The sequence below is a fragment of the Acomys minous genome (assembly GCF_964271855.1).
Source record: "Acomys minous genome assembly, chromosome: 4".
Lineage (NCBI taxonomy): Eukaryota > Metazoa > Chordata > Mammalia > Rodentia > Muridae > Acomys > Acomys minous.
Genome location: NC_140486.1, coordinates 114,052,199 through 114,079,195, shown reverse-complemented (window position 1 = coordinate 114,079,195; position 26,997 = coordinate 114,052,199). Strand labels below are relative to the sequence as shown.

The 26,997-nt window shown below is 50.1% G+C and overlaps 1 protein-coding gene across 1 annotated transcript in view; it reads left to right on the top strand.

Annotated features, from left to right (window-relative positions):
• ASB18 (ankyrin repeat and SOCS box containing 18) overlaps positions 1-26,666 on the top strand; it is a 57,016-nt gene extending 30,350 nt beyond the window's left edge. Inside the window, exons 3-5 of the mRNA XM_084779239.1 lie at positions 11,001-11,508; positions 24,493-24,606; positions 26,075-26,666. Coding sequence (XP_084635365.1) covers positions 11,001-11,508; positions 24,493-24,606; positions 26,075-26,260 — 808 coding nt within the window. The 3' untranslated portion in view covers positions 26,261-26,666. The remainder of the gene's footprint in view (positions 1-11,000; positions 11,509-24,492; positions 24,607-26,074) is intronic.
• Positions 26,667-26,997: the final 331 nt, after the last annotated feature.

Sequence of the window (26,997 nt, the reverse complement as noted above, 5' to 3'; positions counted from 1 at the left end):
GCGAGTGCTGTGTAAGGCATCGGTGTGCTGGATTGTTTAGTGACGATGGCAAGGGGGAGATGTAATTTGTTGTTGTTGTTCAAATATTTGCAATCCACAATTGCTTTAGTCTTTGGCTGTGGGACCTACGCATGTGGAGAACCGACTACCTTGCTTTCTTGGAAGGAAAAAACAAACAAACAAGAAGCAAAGCTACTCTGCTAGGGGACAATGGTTCAGATGTAGACTCCTAAACTAGGACAGCAACAGCCTCCACTTAGCAGCAGAGGCCAAGCCCACGGCTTGTGGGCACCATTACTAATCCAGTAAGTAGCTGACCCCGTGCCCATCAAGCAGACAGGAAGGAAGTCTCAGTCAACATAAATGGAAGGCATCTCATATTCAAGAAAGTGGGCTCACAGTGGCCCGCTTGGTAACTTGCTGTTTGGAGAACTATGTAGTTCCTGAGTTCTGTAACTGTTTTATGTACTAGAACCTTCTTGGCCCTGAAAGACATGACCATCCCCAGTCTAAAGATTAGGAAACCGTGGCCAGGCAGTAGTGGCACATGCCTTTAATCCCAGCACTTGGGAGGCAGAGGCAGGCGGATCTTCATGAGTTCAAGACCAGCCTGGTCTACAAAGTGAGTCCAGGACAACCAAGGCTACACAGAGAAACCCTGTCTCGAAAAATAACTTTTAAAAAAATTAGGAAACCAAAGCACAGAGGGGGCCCAGTGCTGGGCCAGCATGGTGATACACAGGGACACTGGCAGAGCCAAGACCCAAAGACAGTCAAGCATTGTGCCTGTATCCCAAAGTGATTCCACTTAAACTCTGTCATTAACATCCAATTGTGCCCTGCCCCCACAGGCAGGTGTCCTCAGTTTCCCTTCTGCTGTATTTGGTTGTTTGGGGGTTTGGGGTTTTTTGGTTTGGGTTTGGGGTTTGGGTTCTGGGTTTGGTTTGTTGTTGTTTGGTTGGTTGGTTTGGGGAGGCTAGGGGGAAGGGTTGTGTTTTTTGTTTTTTGTTTTTTTGTTTTTTTGTTTTTAAGTTTTTAGAGACAAAGTTTCTCTGTGTAGCTCTGGTTGTTCTGGAACGTACTCTATAGGCCAGGCTGGTCTTGAACTCAGAGATCCACTTGCCTTTGTTTCCCAAGTGCTAAGAGCAAAGGCATAGGCCACCAGTAGCCAACCCGTTTACTCGTTTGTTTTCTGTTGCTGTGATAAAATGCTGACCAAAACCAACTTGAGGAGGAATAGGTTTAATTAACTTAAAGATCATGGTCCCTCACTGAAGGAAGTCAGCGCAGGAACTCAAAGCAGGAAGCAAGAGGCAGGGACTAAAGCAAAGACCTGAAGGAACATCGCTTGTTGGCTTTCTCTCAAAGCTTGCTCAACCTGCTTTCTTATACAACCCTGTAGCCCAGGTTGGCATCACCCACAGTGGGCTGGGACCCCCCACCTCAATTATTAAACAAGAAAATGGCCCCACAGGCTTGCCTGGAGGCCACTCTGATGGAGGGATTTTTCTCAGTTGAGGTTCTCCCTTGCCAGATGACTCACTCTAGTTTGTGTCGGGTTGACAAAACTAAGCAGAACACTCCCCAGGTAGCATCTTATCACTTAGAAACCAGGCCAAATCAAAGCCTCCTCCCCCTGGACCAAAGCCTTGGGAGACACTTCATAAAATGTACTAAGCATTACTGGTTGTCAAGAAAATAGAAATTAAAACCGCAATGAAATAGTTTCCATTTCATGCTGATTAGGATTCAAAACAAACAAAACCTGATGACAGCAAGTGTTGGTGATAAAGCAGAGCAGCTAGAACTTGCCTGCACAGCGTTTTGTTGTGTGAAATGATACAATTTCTTTGGGATAGTGCCGTTCTCTTACAACATTAAGTATGGAGCCACCTTTTACCCACTTCCAGGGTTCTAGGTAAGGAAAATGAGGATGTATTTTGTATACATGCAGGAAGATGTATACAAAAATGATCGCGGCAGCTCTCTTCAGGATAATCAGAGAGTCAAGACAGCCAAACATCTGTGAACACTAACAGAAACCTGTGTTTAAAATGCGGTCTATACATGGTCTATCTGTGCAATTGAATATGACTCTACAGCAGCAACAAGAACGGTTTACTTGGGGCTGGAGAGATGGCTCAGAGGTTAAGGGCACTGACTGCTCTCCCAGAGGTCCTGAGTTCAATTCCCAGCAACCACATGGTAGCTCACAACTATCTATAATGTGATTTGATGCACTGTTCTGGCCTGCAGGTATACATGAAGACAGAGCATTGTATACATAATAAATAAATCTTAAAAAGAAAAAGAACGGTTTACTTTGTACACAAAGTGATGTGGGTGCAAAGACAGGCGCAAAACCATGGCAGAGTCTCAGAAAGACAAAAGCAGACAACGTGAGAGAAACAAGAGTGGCAGCTGCCTATGCAGGGAGGGCAGCGAGAGGCAGTCCTCGGGAGCAGGGGACCATGAGCATTGCATTGAGGCAGCAGTCATCCTCAGGGATTCTATGGTCAAAGTCCACTCAAGTGCAGTCTTGGGACCTGCGTGTTTCCCTGCACGTGATGTTTACTTAAATCTCATTTCACTGTCAGCTTCTCCCCACCCCTGGCATTTTTCTCACCTCTCACCTGATGCCTTTCTCTCTCCTCTTTATCCAGAGTATGAGGATTAGGAAAGGAGAGGAGAAAAGAGAGGGAGGGAGGGAGGGAGGGAGCGAAGGAAGGAGGGAAGGAGGGAGGGAGGGAAGGAAGGAGGGAAGGAGGGAAGGAGGGAAGGAGGGAGGGAGGGAGGGAAGGAAGGAGGGAAGGAGGGAAGGAGGGAAGGAGGGAAGGAGGGAAGGAGGGAGGGAGGGAGGGAAGGAAGGAGGGAAGGAGGGAAGGAGGGAAGGAGGGAGGGAGGGGGCGTTCATTCTTTTGGAAGAAGGAACACTAGGGAAGTTTCTAGACGGTCAGATGCTATCTGATGGACCATGTGTGGTAAAAGGCAAAGTTAGTTTTTGGCATTTTTTTTTTCACTTAATTATGTGTCCATTTGCCAAGGCACAGGGGTCTGTTTGCAGTTTAGGGACAATAGCCACCGCCCCCCCCCAAATATCACCATCCACTGTAACTACCCAACACCAGAAAAACGCAGCAGCAACCATCGCCCAAAGGGAGACAGTGATGCTACAAATGGCCATGCAGGTTCTTCTTGCCTCCTCTGCCCTGAAATCTCTGTCCACTCACATCAACCTTTTCTACTATGAACCCTTGTACATCCCCCGCTCCAGAGGAAGAGAGAGAGAGGAAAGTGAAGTGGGTGGGGTGGTAAGTTTCCAAAGAAGACCCTGGGCAGAAGACCCAGAGAACTGCTCTTCCCTTGGTCTCGGGGCTGTGGCTTCCTGTCCTTCATGCCAAGCTTTATCGGCAGGCATGGCTGCATCTTCCTCTTGAGCTCCTCCCCAGGATGCCTCCCCAAAGACCAATACACACACAGCTTCCACACACAGCCTTGTAGCGTCTCTTACTCCTCTTCCAGGGCCCTGCCAGCAGCCCAGTTTTCACCATGCTCACTCTCTTAAGAGCGGGCAACAGCAGTAACTGCGATCCAACTTGACTAGCTCCTGAGACCCATCACCCTTCCGCATGTCAGAGGAGGCCCATGGCAATTGTGTGAAATGGGGGGGGGGGATGTGGGTAATGTCCAGGGACTCAAGGGGCATGCAGCAGGAGTTGCCCATAAACAGTATTGCCGACAAAGTGCTCAAAAGCATTGCCTGCCTGCCCTTATCTCCCACAAAAGGTGATGTTTTGATCATGAAGTTAGCCTTGTTGGTAGCTCTTTTTTTTTTTTTTCCTGTTGTCACCTTGCTTGTTGGGGGATTGCGGAATCACTGTACCCATGGTGGCTGACACTCACACCCAAGAAATCTGCAATTGACCATGGAGCCACCAACATGTTCCCTATTCTTGTGCTTAGATCACTGCTCACACCCAAGGGATAATAGGTCCACCATGGAGGGTTCCTGGAAGGGCTGAGTGACGAGCAGGTTCTGTGACTGTCCCACAGCCAGAGGCCACAAGGCAGGCTGCCCCTCCTCATGTCCAGGAAGTCCTACAATGTCCTGTGCCAAGAAACACATCTCCTGTCTCCAAAGAATATAGCATGTCTTTTTTAATGAATTAATTAATCAGTTATTTATATTAAAAATTAATTTTTTCACACAATATATTCTGATCGTGGCTTCCCCTCCCCATCTCTTCCCAGATCCTCTCCACCTCCATACTCATCCAATTCCATGCCTCCTTTCTCTCTCTCTCTTGCTTTAAAAAAGAAAAAAAAAAAGAATAAAATAAGCCAGGTGATGGTGGCAGTGGTGGCACATGCCTTCAATCCCAACACTCTAGGAGGCAGAGGCAGGCAGATCTCTATGAGTTCGAGGCCTTCCTGGTCTACACAGTGAGCTCCAGGATAACCCAGGCTACACTGAGAAACTCTGTCTTGAAAAATAAAATAAAATAAAACAAACAGGCAAAAAGAAAAAGAAAAAGCACAAGAAGCAAACACAGGCAGGGACATATGCCCACAGAGAAAGCCCATAGAAACACAAAATCAGAAAACATAACATATAAGCAAAAGACTCGTAATGTTTTGTTTTAATGGCCAAACAAAGCATTATGAGGCCAAAAAGAAATAAAGAAATAAAGAAAGCATCGTTGAGTTCATTTTGAGTTGACCGCTTACCGCTGAGCACAGAGCTTGTCTTTAAGTGTGGGTTATATGCCCCCAGTGAGAGAACTAATTTTTCCTTTGCGAGCAGTTATTAATTGGAGATAGCTTCTTGGCTAGGGGTGGGAGGTCATGTCACTTCTCAGCACAGGGACTCCCATCTGGCTTGGACCTCTGAAGACTCTGTACACACAGCCACAGTCTGTGAGTTTGGGTGTGTGCCAGTCCTGTTGTACCTTGAAGCCACTGTCTCCTTGGTGTTCTCCATCCCCACTGGCTCTTACCGCCTTTCTGCCTCCTCTCCCACAAAGCTCCCTGAGCCCTGAGGGGAGAGGTTTGATGGAGACTTCCCATTTAGGGTTTGGTGTTCCAAGGTCTCTCACTGTCTACACATTGTCCTGCTTGGGTCTCTGTGTGTGTTCCCAGCTGCTGCAGGAGGAAGCGTCTCTGATGATGGCTGAGCAAACACTGATCTATGGGTATAGCAGAATGTCACTAGGAGTCATTTGTTGCTGTGGTTCTTTAGTAGAACGATATTTTGGTTTTCTCCAACGTCCACAGCCTATCAAGTCTCAGGTTCCTGGCTGCCTGAGCAGTATCAGACATAGGGTCCATCAATTAATTTTTTTTTTTTAAGCTTAGTGTTCAAGGGAGATGGGTCAGTGGGTAAATTGTTTCCCCTGCAAGCACCAGGACCTAAGTTAGGATCCCCATCACCCATACAAAAGTCAGATGTAGTGGCATCTGTCTGTAACCCCAGTGCTGAGGGCAACAGAGATGGGGAGATCCACACAGCTCACTGGCCAGCCAACCCAGCTAATGGGTAAGATCTCCCTTTAGTGAGACCCTGTCTTAAAATATCAGTGATAGAGGACACCTGCAGCAGACTTCTGGCTTCTACACACACACACACACACACACACACACACACACACACACACATTTAAATTCATGGATATAGTCTGACAAATTCACCATTCACTATTTTATAGCTCATCATAAAGCAATTTCATAACCATGCCCACATCATAACACGTAAACCTTACTGGAGAAATCTGCCTCACACATAGGCTGTATGGGGCAGGCATCCCCAGGCTACCCACCTGTTACGATATCACTGTACTATACACAATACACACCACCTTAGCTGGGCAGACAGACAGACAAGCCTTAGCATAAGGAGGCACAGCAGTAACGCTAGGTGATAAGAGTCCTCAGCTGCATTCTAACCCCCCAGGACAGCTTTATTCCTGCAGACACATGGCCATGAAGCACCTACCTCTTTAGTACCGGGTGGGAAGATGCAGCAGAGATGATGGTATGACTGAGAATTTGGAAGGCCAACGAACAATCTAGAACTGTGCTCAGCCACTTCCTGGCTACATGACCTTTTGGAAGTCATTGTTCTTCTAAGCCTCATCCACATGTAATACTGAGATATGGTGGTGAATAAATACGTTTTTTTAAAGTGCAAGATGGCTCAGAGATAAAGGCACTTGTCACTCAAGCCTGATAAGACCCACACAAAGGTAGGAGATAAGTGACTCTACAGAGCTGTCCTCTGGCCTCTGCATGCATTCCCCAGTGTGTGTGTGTGCATACACACATATGATGATAAATAAAACGTTAAAAGAAAAAGCCCAAGGTGCTTAAGATGCAAAAAAACCTTCCAACTCAGGACCAGAGGGCACGAGAGTATTGTGTTAAGGGATTTATGGAAACATGGTGACCATGAGGCAGAGGTGAAGACTGTCTGGAGCCTCCTGCATTGGATGTGCAGGAATCCTGGCAGCCAGACAGCCAGGCAGCCAGGCAGGGTACATGTGAGAGAAGGAGGAGGAGGAGGAGGAGGAAGAGGAGAAGGAGGAGGAGGAAGAAGAGGAAGAGGAAAGGCCAAGCTGAGGGACTTGGCCCTCCTGCCAGAGGCTGACAGTAAAAGCCATGCTCTGTGGGGAATGCAATGTGGGGTGGGAGCAGTGTGTAGGGGGGTGGGCTCTTCAGCGCTTTGTGCTTCTGCACTGGGGATGAGATGAAACAGCCCGATTCAACCGCTCCTGGTGGCCTTAGCTTGAATCACCCCTGCCTCTAGTCAAGCAGCTTTGTCTTTTACTATCAACCAGACCTTGGAGCAGCTGTCATTGTCTCTGAAACCATAATCAAAGTGGGGAATGAGGCTTGAAGGGCCATGGGCAAGAAGTGAGTGTCTATCCAAGTTTCTTTGCCTCAGACACTTTCAAGCCATGCAGTGTCTCGATCCCTGTGAGATGGACTTGATGTTCTTTCCACCGCCATGGGGGATAGAGCACCCCTTGGCTCCCAGCAGCAGCTGTTTGTACCACCCCTAGGCCCTTCTGACTTTGTCTGTCTATCAGGCTACCAGAAAACTCCCTTATCAAGTGCCAGCCTAGAGTTCAGGGCTCATCCCCAGCTGTGCTCCCCACAGGCCTGAATGATGCTTTTCCACTCTACCACTGTATTTGTTATCTTCTGTTTCTTTTATAAAACTCCACGGCCAAGGCAATTTACAGACAGGATAGATTCTTTTGGCTTATGGATTGGGGGCGAGGGGAGGAGCCATAATGGTGAGGGTGGCATGGCAGCAGGGGCAGGAGCTGACATCTCAGCCACATGGAGGAAGTCAAGCAAGCAAACTGAAATTAGAGTAAATCTATGAACTCTTAAAGCCCACCTCCATTCTTGCTCCAACAAGGCTCCACCCACCTCCTAAAAGGTCCCCACAATCTCCTCTAAACAGTCCCACCAGCCAGGGGCTAATGTTCAAATACAGGAGCCTAGAGGGATATGTTCCACGGTTTCTTATTTTACGTATGTAGCTGTTTTCTCTGCATACGATGTTTATACCTGGTGCCCGTGGAGGGCAGAGGGGAGTATCGGATCCCCTGGAACTGCAGTTACGGGTGGTTTTGAGCTGTCATTTAGGTGCTGGAATTGAACCCAGGTCTTCCAAAGGAGCAGCCAGGGCTCTTAACCACTGAGCTGTCTCTCCATTTTCCATCGAAACCACCACAACCACAGGCATGGCATGGAAAGGACAAATTGTGTAAGACGTGGTTTATTTAGTCCTGGGGTAAGGTCCAGAAAGTTCCCAAACCCTCACCTGTTTCTTTGCCACGCTCCTGCTCCTCCGTCGGCCGTCTCTCCCCTGGCCTGCTCGCAGGCGCTGTCATACTTGCATCAAGGGAAACTTTGGGAGTGTTCTAGAAACTTGGAAAGAGTGACATCCCTTACAGTCCAGCTGTTGCTGGGGCTGGTGGGTGTCAATTTGTGATTAATGGTGTCAGCTGTTGTTCTTAAATCAAGTTGTTACTCCAACTTGCCCTAGAAAATTTGGAAATCTAAGTCCGTGAGAAGAAATCAAAGCCCCTCATCAGCACAGACCCTACGCTGAGGTAACCCCACTTTGCCCTATACAACCCAGGCTTTCCTCAAGCAAATCCTTTACTGGCGGCTTTTTAAGGCAGCAATGTCAGTGTGTTTTGTAGACTGACAGTTCCGTGCATCCATGGGACAGACCTGTGTGTGTCATTACCTAGGCTACCACGCCTTCATTTTTAATGACCGCCTGACCTGTGCCAAGAGAGACATGCCCCCATCAATTTGTTCTGTGGTTTCTCTCTCGGCCCTGTGGTTCTACATCTTCCGCCACTGTCCAGCATTAGAAAGTGCCAAGGGTTAGCCTATTAAAGCTCTTCATTAAAAACAGAAAGGCTGGGCATCTGCAATCCTCCAGAGTGTGGGCCAGCGTCCCCATCCTGTCCCTATGTAGCAAGCAGCAACCTCCCATTAGCCCACCAGGCCAAGGACTCTTCCTGGTGGACATCTTTCTTTGGAGGCTGTGCTGCTTTTAAAAAGGAAAAGAAAAAAAGGCAGGAAAAAAATGTTTATAATGTTTTCGAGGCTCGGTGACAAAATGAGACAGAGCCCTTGATTTCTAACCTCCCGCTGCACCGTTCAGAATTCCTCCCAGAGAGCCAGGCAGGAAGCAAAGCGAATTGCTCTGATTGTAAAATTTGCATCCTTTCTTGGCTGGGTACCATTTTCCCAAAGGATGCTTCACATCACGCTGTAGTTGTTTGTAAAGATCTTTCACCCACGACAGACCATTTCTCACGATACTGCTGATGTGGAGGCCAGAGAAACACAAAGGGAGAATTAAAAATACTGAGAGTCCCTAGGAAGAAATAGAAATGCATTTCAGGGCAGCGGCTGTCAGCCCCCAAACCCTCGATGGATGATGTGGATCAGAGCCCCAGTTAAGTAAATAATAGGGAAAACAGCAGCAATGCAAGAGAGAGCTGAAAGATGGTCGTTAGCGAGACGCATTTGTTTAACAGGCTTTTGGGGAATACAGATAATGAGCTAGGCACAGCACTACACCCAACAGTCAGACACACTTTCTACACAAGAGGAGCCAACAGTTTTAAGACGAGAGACAAAGGTGCCAGCACTCGTTTGGTGGTGAGTGTCCTGCTTGATCCTGTACTCACAAAGCAAAGAACAATACAGAGCTACAACCCTTCAGCCTGGTGGAGCCAGGAAGGCTTCCCAGAGGAAGAGGGGAGGGAGGGAGGGAGGAGGTTGGAGGCCATGCTGGTGAATCCGTGGAAGAAGTGCACACACAGGCATGAGGGCACACAACCACAGGGTAATCCGAGGGTCTGTCCTCCGATCAGAGAGAACAGAAACCTAGCAGGAGAAGCCTTGGCAAAGGAAGCTGGTGAGGTTCGAGGGAGGTGGCCCAGGTGGCACCTGTGTCCCTGGGCCCTAACAGGTGTGTGTCCACTGGTTCATCGCACCACAGAGATTCTAAATTTGGAGACACCTGAGCTTTTTGGGGGGGAGGGCCTCTCAAAAGGCAGTTGACAGTGGGAATGGTGAGAAGACGGTATTCAAGTGACGGTGTCACCAGACAGTGGGGGAAGGAGAGAGGAGGCTAGAGAACAGGCAAAGGGCAGAAACCTCCCCTGGGGATGCCGAGGTGACTGGAAAGGGTGGATGGAGGGGCCAAATGTAGAGACTGGTTCCAGCAAGCACAGGAACGGGAGCCTCTGTTGGAGGCAGCAAGGAAGGGAGCTCTAGAAAGTACTGCCAGTGGACTTGGGTGGGGTAGACTCTCAAGCGGCTGGATGCACGGAGGACAACAGAGCTGTGATCTGAGTCAGCGTGCTGGAAGGCACTAGCCAGGTGATGAGGGGGTGGGGGGAGGGGGGGTTGTGAGGCGACCAGGAAGGAGAAAGGCTTTAAGGCCTGCAGCGGTGATCTAGATGGGTCAGCTGAAATCAAAGCCAGTCTCCAAGGAAGGTCCTGCCTCCCCAAGCAGAGTTCAGCAGCCAGGTGGAGAGGAACAGGTGACAGTTAAAGATGAGGATGGCCATCCTCTCCTCAACAGAGGGAAATGAGGACAGGCAATTACCACAGCACTGCCAGAGGAAGGGGAGCCGAGCAGGAAGGAGAAAAGTCCTCTGTGCTCCCTAGGGCAGAAATGAATACTGCCAACAGATGCTGTTAAGTTGTGCCCTTCAGTCAGTGTGTATGTAAAGGCAGCACCCGTCCAGAGAGTGGGTAATAGAGTCGGGTTCTGAGCTACAGGAGACTAGCTGGGGGGAAACGGTGAAGGGTCTGCGGAGACTTCTCCCTTCTACTTTTCCCGCCAGAGGGCTATAGGCTGCCAGATCTAATATGGTCCAACAGCCACCATCGGAAGGTGAGATGGTAGGAGTGCTCTCGGGACAGGAGAGGCAGGCGGACGGCTGCTGTGAGAAGTCTGGAGTCAAAGGCAGTCCTGAATGCAGTCGGGGGGCCTAGAGACAGCACAATCTGTTCTCCTTTGCCGAAGGGGGGGGCGGGGGGGGAGGAGATCGCACCTCCCCTAAAGCCAGCCCCTTCCAGGAAAGATGGGGCAGCCTGATCAAAGGGATTCTCTCTACACCATAACCTCCAGGTTTGACCAAGTCAGTTAAAGTCCAAGTGACCAGAACCAATGTCTTGTGGACATTACCTTCCCAAACAGCACCAAGCAACTGCCATTCTCATACTAAGTCTAAGTGCTTACAAAATGTTCCTCCTCTTGTGGTGACCAGTGGGGCTGGGGCCCTGAGTTTGCCATACTCTAGTTTTGTCTCAGCTCAGTTCGCTCTTCAGTGGGTGGCCTTGGCCCTGGAGATCCGAAGTTCAGGTTTTGGCTGGCGTTCACCTGCCAGGTACACAGTGGGTGGCGGGTCGCAGCTAGTTTGGCACGCTAGTAACCTATTTGGCCTGCCCTGTAGGTGCGCTCAGGCGCTGCTGGAGCACGGCGCGACAGTACAGCTGGAGTGTGGCCCGGGCCGTGACACGCCGCTGCACGTGGCGGCCCAGCGCGGCCTGGACGAGCACGCGCGACTCTACCTTGGTTGCGGCGCGCGCGTGGACGCGAGGAACAGCCGAGGCGAGACAGCCTTAAGCGCAGCGTGCGGAGCGGCGACGCGGAGCCCTGACGAACACTCGCGCTGCCTGCGCCTGTGCGCGCTCCTTCTGCGCCGAGGCGCGGCGGCAGACGCGCGCGACGAGGACGAGCGCAGCCCGCTGCACAAGGCCTGCGGCCACGCGCGCCCTGGGCTGTGCACGCTCCTGCTGCGGCACGGAGCCGACGCGGGCGCGCTCGACTACGGTGGCGCGTCGCCGCTGGCGCGCGCGCTGCAAACAGCCACGTGCGCGCCCCCGACAGCGCCGCAGCTCACCGTTCAAGCACTCCTAAACCACGGATCCCCTTCCGTGTGGCCTGACGCCTTCCCCAAGGTAAGGGGACCCTAAGATTGCTTGGCCATGCAGATGCTGGACCTGCCAATGCTTGCATGCTGTGTGTCCAAAGTGGAATGACCCAGGCAGCCATGGGAGGGTCTGCATTTCTCTCAAGCTCCCTTAGGAGGTTTAGGCTGCCAATCTTGGGGCCCCCACTTTGAGGAGCGATACTTAGAATTCTCGTGGTTAGCCAAAAGAAAAATGAAAAGACTGCACTGTTGCTAAATAGGCCAGAACGTCACCTTTCGAAGTAGTCTCCTGGGGACTCCTTAGCACTTTACTTCCGTGATGCCATCACAGCGCCAGCTCCAGTATTTTCAGTAGCTCAAGTCTTTTGGTGTAATTTTCAGAAAGATGAAAATGAGTCTCTCGTCACAGCTGGCGTTTGATCTGCAGTGAAGTCACCCAACCTGCTCCGCTCCTTGTTAATGAGAGCACTTTACACCTTTGCAAATTCTTCACGCCTGCTGTGAAATTGGCCTGATGGGCCCTGTTCAGGTTGCGCCTCCAACCCCCCCACCCCACCCCCACCCCCAAGTTGAGACCTCCAACCCTTGCCCTGGCTGTTTCTTTGCAAACTCCGCTCAGCTCACCTTGCCACTTTCTCGATCTGTGAGGTCGTTGTTCACGCAAAAGGCTCATGAAGGGGGAAGACAAAACAGCGCCACCACAATAAAAACCCCTGGGCAGATGTGAACGCAGCAGAACGATGTACATAGATGCAGATGCCATTATGAAATCACAACAACAGAAATTAAAAGGGGGTCAAGGGACCATCTTCTCAGGCCCCTGACCTTTGAACTTTTGTTGTCATGATTTCATAATGGCATCTTCATACATACTGTATATGGACATTCGTGTGTGTGTGTGTGTGTCTGTGTATGTGTGTGTGTGTGTGTGTGTGTGTGTGTGTGTGTGTGTGTTGAATGGTTGAGAGGCTGTGGTCCAACAATGGTTCTCCTCAGACAGGAAGACTGAGAATCTAGTAGCTGTTCATCCACAAGACTATGTCAGCAGTTCCCATCTGGTGCTAGAGCCCCCAGGGGATTCCTGAAGAGCTGTGAATCTTCAAGTCTAAGTTCAAATCCTGAAGAAATTGGCTTTAATACCAGCCTCAGCAACAGAGTAGATGAACTTGCCAGCGGGAGTGAGGGCAAGCAGGCAAAAGCCAAGGTTTCCTTCTTCTGTGTCCTTTCATGCTGGGCTACCACCAGAAGGTGTGGTCCAGATTTAGGGTGGATGGCGCTTCAAATAATCCGATTAGGAAATCCCTCACAGCTGCTCCTGGAATCTTGGGTTGCAGTTGATTCCAGGTATAGTTAAGGTGGTACCCAACATTAGCTAGTCCATCACACCCAGGTTCCTATAAAAGACCCCATCTCAAAAAATTAAGGTAGACAGCTAGCTCCTGAGAAATGACAGCCAAGGCTGACCTTCAGCTTCCCCACACACATGTACACACCCCCACACCCCCGGAGCCACACATGTAAATAGATAAATATTGGGGACCAGCTAGCCTGGCGTATGCACCAAAGTGGCAAATAAAAGGGGGCCTGCTTCAAACAAGATGAAAAGTGAGGATAGCCGCCCAGAAGGGTCTTCTGACTTACACACGCACATGGTGTTCACATGTGGGCACACACACACACACACACACACACACACACACACACACACACACACTGCCAGTCTGATCCCTGAGGACAGGGCTTCTGGGGCAGCAAGAATCCCACCTTGACCTACAGAGGCAACATATGGCTCAGTGCTTTCCTCCAGGTCTTCAGGGTCTCTGATCTGGGACATGCTCAAATGTCATGCCAGATATATGGGGTGTGGTCATATGATCAGCACATCATGCTTGCGTGTGTTGGGCAGCGTGCTACAGCAGGACCATGGGAAGCCCTTGGCCCATGGCAGCCACAGGAGGATTCTCTGGACAATTTTACACCAGTGTGTAAGGAATTGAAGAGTTAGGGGAGAAATCTTTGTACTAAAAAGCAGCACAGGTGCACAGACCTTGGGTCAAGGTTGGCTACATGAACGCCAGGGAATCCGGTGACTCCAGGGCACAGGTCTGCATCCAACCTCTGGATATGGGGTGCTGACCCCTTTGCACGGACACCCTTATACTTCTAGAAGTGACCCCACTTTCCTGCAGATAAGAAACACTTTACCCACACTGAATCCAAACTAGATGTGCCTCTGATGGGCTAGCCTGGCCACCGTGGGATAAGCAGGGAAAACTGTGGCGATGGAGAGGCAACCTACTCCTCCACCCAGGCTCCCTGTCAGTGTCACCTGAAAGAGTGTAATCACCTCACTGGGCTCAGCAGTACCCGTGGGGTACACAGCAAGCTTAGGCAAAGATGCTCCACAGGCAAGACACAGGCACCACTAGGCAAACACCGAGCCACCTGGAATGCTACTAAGCATGCAGCCCCCCCACCAACACACACACACACACACACACACACACACACACCCTCGTAAGCAGTAGCCGCACTTGAAATAGATGTAAAGACACACTCGTGGAGCTCAGAATTACTGAGGCAAAAGGTTTCACGGAGAGCTTGTGACATAAATCACAGTCCCCTGCGCCCAGACAAAGGCACCGTCATGGCGTCAGGCAGACACGGAGCATACATCTGGGCCAGGCTCACTGTGCTGCTGTAAAAGCCAAGCAAGGGGTGCCAGGCTTGGGAGCCACTGTGTCCATGATGTCAGGCCCTTCTGCCCTGCTGACCCTTAATTCATGCCAGAGGCAGGGGTGCAGGCCCAGAGCAGTGCGGGTAGAGACAGGAAGCCAGGGTTCAATACGTATAAAGAGTAGGACCAGACCTGGGACGACAGGCTGCCAGCAGAGCTGGGAGACTCCAGAATGTGGGCGCAGCTGTGATCTGGGGTGGAGGCATTACTGAATTTCTCCTCAAATTCATGACTCTGAAAGGCAAGCCCATTTTCCCTTGTCCACATCTTTCAAGAGCACATTTCTGGTTTACCCCAAAAGAGAACGCTGGGTCTAACAAAGAGGCTAGGAGAGGGCCTTAAGCTGAGGTCCTTTAGGCGGGACATGACTTTCCTCACACACCCCATGTCCTTTGACTCAACCCCTTCCCTCTCTCCCTCCCTCTGTGTGTTCACTTGAGAGCCACTTGAAGTGGCAAGGGATCAACTAGTCCCTTGATGTCACTGACCCTCCTCAGAGACCTTTGCATTCTGACCCTTTTTCTTGCTTTTTCTCTGAGCCAGCCCTGTAATGATGCAGCCAAAATGTGCTGCCCCAGGAGGGGGACAGCCACCTGCAATGATTAGAAGTAATTGAGCCTTAGACCCTACCAGTGACATAAGGACCATGAGTAATTAATTAATTAATTAATTAATTAGCCATGAGTTCCCCTAAACTGCTTCATTGGCTATGTGGACAGCCCACAGTGCCCCTCATGTGCTCACCCACGCATTCATTTGACAATCATGCTATGGGACTGGAGAGATGACGTGGAGGTTAAAAGTACATGCTGCTCTTGCAGAGAGACCTCAGTTCAGTTCCCAGCATTCCACACCAGACAGTGCACAACCTCATGTGAACACCAGGTCTAGGAGCTTATAGCTCTCCGTCATGTTCAGCCCAGGCGCACAGGACAGCCGCCCACATTTAGGAAGGGTCTTCCTGTTTCGTTTAACCGGATCCGGAAATACCTCCCCAGACATGTCCTGAGATTTGTGTCCTAGGTGATTCTGGATCTGTCAATGTGTCCATCAGAATTAGCCATCACATTGGAGTGTCAGAGACCCAAAGCATGCAATAAGCAAGCCCAGATCTGAGGGCCAAAGCCTGCGGGAGAGGGAGGCTTACAGAGAGCAGGCAGAAGTTGGGCAGATGCCTGAGGACAGAGCAAGCATGGACTGTGTGCCTCTGGGGAAAAGGACCACCGGACTGAAGAGGAAACAGCAAGCCCTCACACTCACAACCATCCCAACACTCCCACCCCGACCCACACTGAAACAGCTGAGTGGGCGCCTTGTGAAGGGCCTGGGCCTTTGACTAAGGACAATAGAAATCCAGTTCATCAAAGTCAAGGGGGTAACATAAGCAAACTCCGTGTGTTGAAATGAATCTCCTTGAGTGTGAAGAAGAAACCGGAGGAGACAGGAACCACTGGCTGCTGCGAAAATCTGTGAGGACGACAGAGCTGGAAATGCAAAGGTGAGCGGGGAGGATGGAAGATTCCAGAAAGAGCTGTAGATTCCAGGTCTCGGCTCACTCCTGGACATTGACACTGCTGTAACCATAGCCTCCTGATCTCTTGTTTTGTTACCTAATTTCAGAATTAAGTAAAGTGACCTCAGCCACTGAGTACAGTTTCGCCAGATTCGGGCAGGAGATGGCAGAACTGTGGTCAAAATGCAGGCCCGGTTTCCCTGGCTGCCCGGCTGCGCACGGCAGCGGCTCCAGGGGAGGAGGAGCGAGAGCCATCAGGAAGCTTGCCTCTGTTTTCCTACCCTTCTTTTATTTCTCCATCTACATATAAAGCAATGTGCCTGTGTGATTTTTCCCCTTAATTTTCTTTCTGCCGCCTCATTAGCTGAAGAGCGTGCGCTTGGACACTAATGACATCAACGTGTCAGAGTAATGTGGCAGCCGCCTCTCTGCAGACAGCAAGGAGGCAGCGGAGATTTTTAAACTGTGTTGGCGTTAAAAATAATGAAGGCAGCCAGCTGCCTGGCAAACACGAGGGGCACGGTGCTGAGGGGCTGGGGAGGGGCGGGGAGCCCCAGAGAGGTGGAACAGAGGGAGAGACAGAAAATGAATTCCTGGAGACAGGCAATAAGACTTTGTCACAGTCTATGACCCCGGGTGGGGGAGGGGTCGCTGAGAAGAGGTGGTGCTTGGCTCTAGGGGAGGGCACCTCTTTCCTACCCTGGGTGGGGGAGGTCTGTGTAGCGTGCAGTCCCTGGGAGCCATTTAATGGTATTTTTTTTGCAGAGAAGGAGCTGGTCTGTGTTTGGGGGAGGGGGTAGCATGGCCTTAGAAAACAGAAATTACCAGAGCCCACCTGGGAAGCGGGCGACTGGGGCTTGGGGGCTGGCTTCCCCCAGCATAGAAGAGAGTGAGTGAATGAGAGGTGATGGCCCAGGACTGGGGCTGGGGACACCAAGAAGGACAGCAAGTAAAGAGGGGACAAGGGCATGTTGGGGGTTGGCAGGTGCTCCTGGGCGCAAGCCCTTCAGCTACAGCTCAGCCTGTTCTGTCTCCTTTTCTGAAAATGGCTAAAGTTTTAACTTGGTAATGGTCATAGATGGGAAGAAACGGACTGGGGATCCCTTCGATGCGATGTGGGGTGTGAGAGATGGCTCAGGAGGGAAAGGCGCTTGCCAACAACCTTGACGAGCTGAGTCCAATCCCTGAGAACATAGTGGCGAGGAGAGAAAAAGGTTGTCTACAGACCTCCACACACACGCCTGAGACATGACACACACACAGAGCAAACAGCATCATAGTTACACCGACAGTGTGATGACTAGGCTAGTGTGGTTCCTGTCTTCTGGAAGATGTCTTTGGAGACAGAGGAGAAGGAAGGAAGGGAAAGAAAAAGAAGGCCTGGGGAAGCACTAGCATCCTGTCCTCTCACCAGGGTCCCTCTGTGGTGGCACCGAGTGTTTCTGCAGCCAGTCAGAACAGTAAACAGCCAGAAGAGTGGGCAGGCAGCTGGGGTGCTGCTGGGTTTCTGAGAAAAGTACAGAGGTGGAAATGGGGTACCCAGGTACAGAGCAGCCTGGAGATTCTCCCCGAAAGAGGGGGATAGGAAGTGGCCTCTGGCCTAAGCAGATGGGCATGTGTCCTATAAGCCACCCTCCACTCGGATGACTGGACAAAGAGCAGGACCGTGGCTTCCCCACGTGTTCAGGTTCACCTTAACCCAAAAAGAAGCTGATGTGAGGGCTCAGGGCTGGGAGCACTTCCTCTGCCGTCATGAGGACCTGAGTTTGACTCTTCAGAACCTACCTAAGAATAGCCAGACACGAGCCAGGTGCAGTTGTGCATGCCTGTAATCCCAACACTCGGGGAGGCAAAGGCACATGGATCACTGTGAGTTCGAGGCCAGCCTGGTCTACAAACCAAGTCCAGGACAGCTAAGGCTACACAAGAGAAACCCTGTCTCAGAAAGAAAGAAAAAGAAAGAAAGGGAGGGAGGGAGGGGAAGGGACAGGACAGGAAGAGAGGAAAGAAAGAAGAAAGAAAGAAAGAAAAAGAAAAAGAAAGGAGAGAGAGAAAGAAAGAAAGAAAGAAAGAAAGAAAGAAAGAAAGAAAGAAAGGCAAACCCATACACAGGTGCATGCATGCCTATAACCCCAGCATTTGGGGGTGAGCGTCAGGGAGAGGCAGATCCCAAGACCACCCTGGCTAGCCAACCCACACTGCAAGCCTCCAGTTTGGTGAGAGACCATGACTCACGACAGTAACTCAGAATCAACAGAGGAAGACACTGACTGTCCCATGCTGGCCTCTGCACGCAGATACAGGCATGGCCACCCATGTACTCCTGGACATGAGCCACATACAGTTAGAAGAATAAAAACTTGATGGATTCCCCGGGTCAGGGGACAGCCAAAAAGAGAGGAAGTACAGCATCCGAAGACTAGAGAAGAAACGTGTGTCTCGGTAGATGATCTAGGAGAAAAGCTGAGAGCTCAGTGAAGGCATCAGGTGAAGAGCGGGTCCACAGAGGGCGTAAAGAGAAGCGTGCAGCAAGCAAGGGCACCAGCACAGACTAAAGTCGGGCTGCTGTTCACGCTGCCTGTGCATCCTCAGGTGCCTTCCCCGATGTTCCCGGTTCTGTTCTGTGTACCCTGCATTGCAGGAGAGAGGGCCTAGCCCCATACCAGCTGCTCTGTGCCTGGGGTACCATGGGTAATTGGGAGCGTGGAGTGGAAAGAAGCCATGTTTTCTCCTCTCCTGCTCCCCTCCTACACCCACTCCACACCACCTGTGTCCTCTCTTGTCTCAGCAGCCATTTTGCTGGCCCCAGATACCAACCCAACTCACAGCCACTGCCAGGCAGCCCCTGACTTGACTTGGTGCCAGGCTCCCTGGGCAATCCCAGTCTCTGGGCTTTGATGTCATCACCTGGATCAAGTCAATCCCTGAGGCACAGAAGGTGGAAGGAGCGACCGAGTGTAGAGGCAGCAGACAGATCAGCGGTTCCCAACCCTCGTAAAGCTGAGATGCTGTAACACACTTCCTTATGCTGTGGTAAACCCCAACTATACAATTATTTCGTTGCAACAATGTAACTCTGATTTTGCAACTCTGATTTGCATCCTGATGTAAATATCTGATCTGCAAGATGTCTGACATGCAGACCGCCCCCCAAGGGGTTCGAGACCCACAGGTTGAGAACTACAGTAATAGACGGTAGCCTAATTTCAAGAGGAACCTATAACAAGAAGATTGGGATCCATATTCAGAGACTTAGTAGAAGAAAACTCTACACTAAAAGTCTTAACTTTTAATTCAAGGTTAAATGAGTGTTCTTGACATGTAAATGACAAAAAAAAAATACCTATGACATTCTAGCAAAACTGTTCTTAAAATACATGGCAAAAATCTTACTGGCTATCCAATCAGAAAACAGGTTACTAAGCTAGGCCTCCACCTCAGAAGTGCTGGGAACACAGGAGTGTGCTGCCACACCAGAGTTTTATACAATGCTCTGAGTTGAACGTGGGGATTCACGGATGCGTGTCAAGTAGTAGCTCCACCAAACTGAGCTACAGTATGCTGCCTACATGTGTGCCTGCCCACCAAAGGAAGGCACTGGATCTCTTTACAGATGGTCATGGGCTACCATGTGGTTGCTGGGAATTGAACTTGGGACCTTTGTAAGAGCAGACGGTCCTCTTAACCCTGAGCCATCTCTCCAGTCCCAAGATGACTTTCATTTGATGTAAAAAGAAAGGTATTTTCAGATATGAACAGCTCAGAAAACATATCCTTCGACACTTTTTAAAAAACAACAATAAAAGTATTTCTAGTCAATTATTTATTGAACAGATACATACGAGCACCAGTCAGGCACCAGAAAGACCCTAGGTTGTAGCTGGTCTTTGCTACTTTGTGGGTTCTTCTTTTTCCCACCCTTTATCCCCCTAGATAAGAGAGACAGAAAGATAGAGGGGAAAGAGAGAGATAAAAACCCTTGAATCTAATCTCTTTCTTCTTTGCTTGTAGCTGGCCTTTGCTACTTTGTGGGTTCTTCTTTTCCCCCACCCTTTATTTCCCCTAGTTTCACCCTCTATCAGTAGATAAGAGGGGGAAAAAGTGTAGAGGGGAGAAAGGGGAAGAGAAACCCCTGAATCTAACTTCTTTCCTCTTGTTTCTTCTTTGAGCACGACTACTAACAAACCTCAACCAACCCCTCTCACCAAACAACCACCAACCTGACCTATGGGGCCCTAGCACTTATGTACCCTCTGAAAAATTCCCAGAATTCCAAATGTCACACAATGGTAGAAACTATCTGCAACTAGCAAAACCACACCTCTGCTAGAGCACAAGGCAAATCATAGCTGCTTTGGACAGTCCGAAGCAGCCCCATATCCCCACACCTGGGATTAAAACAAAAACATATTCTTATAATATTTGTGTTCATTTTTAAAAAGAAGCCAAAGCCAGGTATGGTGGTGCATGCCTTTAATCCCAGCACTCGGGAGGCAGAGGCAAGCGGATCTCTGAGTTCGAGGCCAGCCTGGTCTACAAAGCGAGTCCAGGACAGCCAAGGCTATACAGAGAAACCCTGTCTCGAAAAACCAAGAAGAAGAAGGAGGAGGAGAAGGAGGAGGAGGCTGCCAAAAATTCCAGAACTTTCTATACTAGGTAACTTTGGGTAAATGGGTGAACAGATCAGAGAGCACCATCCCCTCAATGATCCTGCAGTCAAATAGGAAAGAAAGGCATGGTCAGCCATAATAAGCCACTGACACAAGAAAGCCAAGGAGACACTGACCACCGAACAATAACCACAGAGAGCCTCTCCTCAGAAGGACGCCCGTACAGGAGTACTACAGAGAGAGCACGCACACCACGGTGAACCGTGAGTGAATGAAAAGCAGGTGAAGTAAAGATGCTTTCAAAAGCAAAAGATTAAAGGAGGCACAGTGGTACAGTAGTACATGCCTGTAATCCCACATTTGGGAAACTGAGGCAAGGGATTGCAAGTTGGAGGTCAGCAAATTGGAGGCTAGACAGCAAGATCCTATCTCAAAGCAGAAGGGGGAAATTAGGGGAATTACATGAGCCAACAAGAGGCCTCAGCTGACAAAGGCTCTTGCCAACAAGCCTGGAGACCGGAGTTCAATCCAGAGACACAGAACGTGGAAGGAGAAAACTGATTTCTGGTGCGTTATCTTCTGATCTTCTCCCATGAGCATTAGCATGCATACACCCAGGTACACACACAAATAAAGCGCATGCAGATATTGTTGATTAAGAGAATGCTGATAAACCGGGCGTGGTGGCGCACGCCTTTAATCCCAGCACTCGGGAGGCAAAGGCAGGCAGATCGCTGTGAGTTCGAGGCCAGGCTGGTCTACAAAGTGAGTCCAGGATGGCCAAGGCTAACACAGAGAAACCCTGTCTCAAAAAACCAAAAAAAAAAAAAAGAGAGAGAGAGAGAGAGAATGCTGATAAGCCAGGCAGTGGTGGCGCACGCCTTTAATCCCAGCACTTGGGAGGCAGAGGCAGGTAGATCGCTGTGAATTCGAGGCCAGCCCGGTCTACAAAGTGAGTCCAGGACAGTGAAGGCTACACAGAGAAACCCTGTCTTGGGGTGGCGGGGGGGGGGGTGGGGGATGAGAATATACTGATCATCCTTGTCCTCAGAGTTAGTAGCAAGGATGATGTTACCTGAAGCTGGACAAACCGGTATTGAGAAATGTCCCTGCAACAGTGTCTCCTGTATGAGGCTGTGCCCACCGATCTTGGGCCAGCATGTAGCTCTGTGAACCCTTCCCTCAGAACTTCCTGGCTTTATTGTATGGTTATTAGGGTCAGCACAGTGCTTCATTTTCATCCTGACAGTATTCATCGGGGGGGGGGTTGGGGGGAACAGGGGGAGCAGAGTGGGACGATGTAGCAGTGAGTTCAGAGTGGGGAGTTAAGGTTGGTGGCCTTTGAACCAAAACTTGAAAGGAAAGAGGAAGTTGGCTGTGCAGAGGTCTGGGGACAAGCAATCCAAACGAGCAGTCAGCTTGTGGCCTAAGCCTGGGGCAGCCTGAGCCTGCGTGTGAAATAACAGGGGACCAAGGGTCAGAGACGACAAGGGTGGGAGACTGGAAAGGGCCCTGAGGGACACTGTTGGGACTTTGGGCCATTGGGGATGGCTGCAGAGCAGTGGCTCCACCTGACTTTGTTTCATAAGATGCTCCCCACTGCCACGAGGAAGAGACTAGAAGAGGAGGGCAAGTTGAAATGCTGACACAGTGCCCCGTTCCCCCCCCCCCCCATGATGGACACCGCCTAAGCTAAGGAGGCACTCTGATTCAGGATGGACCTTGAAGGCAGAGCTGTGAGGCTCTCCACAGACTGAATGAGGAGAGTGAGGAGACATGGAAGTCGAAGACGGCCCCAAGGCTTCCGGCCCAAGAGTCAGGAAGACCGTCTGGCGTGCCATCAGCGAAGACGGACAAGGACAAGGCCAGGGCAGCAGGTGGCAGTGTGTGTGACCCAGGGAGTGAAGAAGAGAAGAAGAGTTCAGTGCGCCGAGTCTAAGGAGGAAGGCAGAGAAGGTCTGAAGGAAGCCATATGATACTCAAGGCCAGAATTCAAGAGAGTGAGTCGCAAATAGCCTTGAGACTAATGGCAAGGGAGTAGTACCGAAATCTGAGCCTCCTCTCCCTGGACTCATGGAACACAGTGTCTCTGTCTTCTAAGAGCTCCCGCATCACCCACCTCTAAGTAAAGTCAGTCCTACTGCTCTTCACGCACGCGCCTCAAATACCACTGCACCTGCGATAGAGTGGGGACCCCTTATGTAGTGCCTGGCATGGCTCCTCATAGCCTGCCCTGCCTGTGGCCTTTCTTAATCCCAATGATTGTAAATTCCCAATTGATTGTAAAATCCCAATTTACTTTGTTAAGTCTTCCCAGTAACAAAGAGGTTGAAGCTGGGCGGTGGTGGCGCATGCCTTTAATCCCAGCACTCGGGAGGCAGAGGCAGGCGGATCGCTGTGAGTTTGAGGCCAGCCTGGTCTATAAAGAGAGTCCAGGACAGCTAAGGCTACACAGAGAAACCCTGTCTCAAAAAAGCAACAAAACAAAACAAAAACAAACAAACAAAAAACCCAAAGAGGTTGAAATTTTATGTCTTAAGAAGTAAACAGTAGGGGCTGGAGAGGTAGCTCAGAGGTTAAGAGCACTGACTGCTCTTCCAGAGGTCCTGAGTTCAATTCCCAGCAACCACATGGCAGCTCACAGCTGTCTGTAACTCCAGTGCCAGGGGATCTGATAGCCTCACATGCAAGCAAAACATCAATGTACATAAACTGAAAAGAAATTTAAAAAGAAGTTAACAAAAAGCCAGGCATGGAGGCTCACATAATGTTATACTGTCTCCAAAACCAAATAAATGAAAAACAAAAAATTAGGAATAAGATGATTGTGCCAACTATCAGTGCTGTTAACACAAAATATAAGACTATAGCTAATGTAGTAAGATAAAAACTTAAGAATATTAATATCAAAGATGGGATAACATTAGCTGCAAAATGCTTATTGGCCCAGAAAATACTGCTTTCTCTTCCTCAAGAGGAGCCAGGTTCTGTTCGCAGCACACACATTAGGCTCCTCACAGTCTCTTGTCATTCCAGCTCCAGGCAATCTGATGCCCTCTTCTGGCTTCCTCGGGCATATACATGGGGTACATAACCTCATGCCAGCACACACACATGTACATAAGTAAAAATGGATCTTTTTAAAAGATGTATTCATTTATTATTAAGTATATAATGTTCTGCCTGCATGTACACCTGTAGACCAGAAGAGGGCGCCAGATCTCATCATAGATGGTTGTGAGCCACCATGTGGCTGCTGGGAACTAAACTCAGGATCTTTGGAAGGGCAGACAGTGCTCTTAACCACTGAGCCACCACTCCAGCCCTGAATCTTTTTTTTTTTTAAAGACAGGGTCCCACTATGTAGCTCTGGCTATCCTGGCACTATGTAGACCAGGCTAGCCTAGAACTCACAGAGATCTGCCTGCCTCTGCCTCCTAAATGCTGGGATTAAAGGCGTGCGCCACCACACCATGCTAAAATATGCATATATTCCCACACAGACATATAAACACATTTTTTTTAAGTAACTATTTAAAAGTAAGTAAATGAAAAGAATCCTGCCCTGTGAGGATTGTGAAATGTAAGGGCCACACTAAGTGCGAAGTCAACACCAAGACCATTCCCCTTCCTGACCCCGCCATTCTTTCTTTCCAGACACTGAAAAAAATCAAGGTGGGAAACTGGGAACACAATCCTCAGGCCACACTGCCCATAGAACTGCTTTCCTTGCTCTGAGCAGGGGACTGTCACCCATCAGGATCTCCCAACCTACCCCTGCCCCGAAACCTATTAAGACCCAACCCTGACGCCACAGGTAGCCAACTCCCCACCCGCACCCCCACCCCCGAGGATGTGGGCTTCCCCTGAAGAGTTACTGCCTCCTAGACCTGGTGGAGCCGCTCACTGACAACACTCTTGCTGTGGTATCATCGCTTTGTGTGGTGTGACTTGGGCCTTTGAGGTCACAGGGCCAAGGAATGACAGACATGGCATGCAAAAAACGTGCCTGCCTCTCCAGCTTTTCTCCCCTTGGACCTCAAGCCTCTCACTTCCCCCCCCCCCACCCCACCCCACAGGTGCTGAGGACACACTCTCCCCCCTCCCCCCCACAGGTGCTGAGGACACACTCTCCCCCCCTCCCCCCTGCAGGTGCTGAGGACATGTGCACAGGTGCCCTCTGTCATTGAAGTTCTGTTCAACTCCTACACTCAGCTCCGAGTGTCTGAGTCCTGGCAGGAGGCCATCCCTGAGGAAGTATACCAGGTGAGAAGCTGCCTCAGGCCCTTTCTGTGATGCCACAAAACTCAGTCCCCTCTCATAGAACCCAGGGCCAGCAGCCCAGGGATGGCACCACCCACCGTGGGCTGATATCTGTCACTAATTAAGAAAACACCCTACATCTTACGGAGGCGGTTTCTCAGTTGAGACGCCTCCCTCTCTAATGACTCTAGCTTGTGTCAAGTTGACCTAAAACCAGCCAAGAAGCAAGACATTTGAAGAGGGAAGACAGAAAGGTGGAGGGGAGCAGCTAGTGATCTATGGGCTCTGCCCCTGTGCAGTCAAGCAGCCATGGATCAACAGTATCGGGGGTAAATAGGATCCCTCCAAGAAAAAAAAAATACACAGATTTTCATCACTTGTTATTCTCTAAAAATCACAACATTTACAACAGTCACCCTACATAGCATTTACAGTGTTGTAGGCATTATGGGTAATCTAGACGGCTTGGGATTAAACAGGAGGAGGATTGGGTCTGTCTCACTCAGAGCTGCTTTGCATAAGAGACTTGCCCATCAGTGCATTTTGTATCCTCCTCGGAGGTCGTGGAACCTCTGTGATCACCATAAGACAATTGTGGTGGAGTGCTATTGGCCATGAAGAACAAACAGCATCCCATGATGCCTTGAAGAGTATTGGAGCTGAGGGAGTGAGCCTGGGAGAAGTGCAGCATTGAAGCTGCAGGTTTGAGGGGCTCCTTTTCTAGGCACACCTCCCCCTGGCCCTGTGTAGGAACTGAAGGTTATAACGTGTGACCTGTACTACAGTGGGCACCACAGCCATGCACGACAGAGTCCACAGGTGGCTGTTGGTCACAAAGAGGGGGCGCACTTCCTTCCCAAAGCTGCCAGAGAAAGTTCGCCCACACACACACACACCAGTCTCAGTGGAGTGTTAGTAAATGCCTTACAAAGCCTCCAGCTGATGGGCGTGGCTCCTAAGCCCACTGCTGCCCAGAGACAGCAAGATTGGCCGTATAGTTGGATTGATGGGGTCACCCCCAGAGCTGCAGGGCTGCTGTGCCAGGGGCAGAGCAGAAGGGGATTGGAGGATATCCCCAAACCATGTCCCACGGGATGGGAACTTTACCTTGTTTTGTTTTGTTTTGTTTTTTAAAGATTTATTTAAGTATACAGTGTTTCGCCTGCATGTACACCTGCACACCAGATCTCATTACAGGTGGTTGTGAGCCACCATGTGGTTGCTGGGAATTGAACTCAAGACCTTTGGAAGAGCAAGGCAGTGCTCTTAACTTTTGAGCCATCTCTCCAGCCCCGGGAACTTTACTTTGGAAAAGCGAGTCAACCCTCTAAGGTGGAGGCCAGGTCTCAGGTGACAGAGCTTTCCTTCCCTGGCACCTGTGAGCCACAGGACAGCATGAGCCATCCATGCTCCCCGCCAGAAGGAGGTTAGTTCCAGGCACTGCCTCACTCTTCCTCGCCTTTCCTTCTAGATGCACGAGCCTTTCTACAGGTCCTTCTTCGCCTTGGCACACACCCCGCGCTGCCTGCAGCACCTTTGCCGCTGCGCCATTCGGAAACTCTTCGGTAAGAAGTGCATTCACCTTGTGCCCCAGCTACCCTTACCTGGGACGCTGCAAAGTTATCTGCTTTTGGAGCCAGAGGGGGTTTTGCATTGAAACCACAGACTTGGAGGCCAGGTCCTTCTGCACATCTTTGCCTTTCCACAGAGGCTGTATATGAGGGACAACACCCTGGTACAGGAGGGGGGCTAGGGGGAGGGGGGAGAGGGTGCACATCCAGCCCCATCCATCTCCCAAGTGACCAAGGGAGGCACAGACCCACAAGCCTACAGTACACCTTGAAATGGAATTGGTAATAAAAGCCCTGTCTGTTACTGGGGCTGGAGAGATGACTCAGCAGTGAAGAGCACCGGCTGCTCTTGCAGAGGACCTGGGTTCAGTTCCCAGTACTTAACCTGGTTGTGCACAATCATTCAGACCCCAAGTTCCAGGGGCTCCAGGGCCCTCTTCTGACCTCCATGGGCACTGAATGTGTGTATATATATATATATATATATGCATGAAGGCAAAACATCCATAAAATGAAGTAAATAAATGTAAAAAAAATTTTTTTTTAGAAAATCCTCTTTGTGTCTTGATTGTTTATAAGGAACACTCAGTCAGTGGCCCAGTATTTGCTGTCAGAAAGTATCCTAAACCAAAGTCACACCAAGAGATAAGAGTGGTCCCCAAAACAGGGCACAGTGGTCCTTACCTGTAATCCCAGCACTTGGGGAGGCAGAGGCAGGTGGACCTCTATGAGTTTGAGGCCAACCTGGTCTATAAAGTGAATTCAGGACAGCTAAGGCCACACAGAGAAACCCTGTCTTGAAACATACATACATACATACATG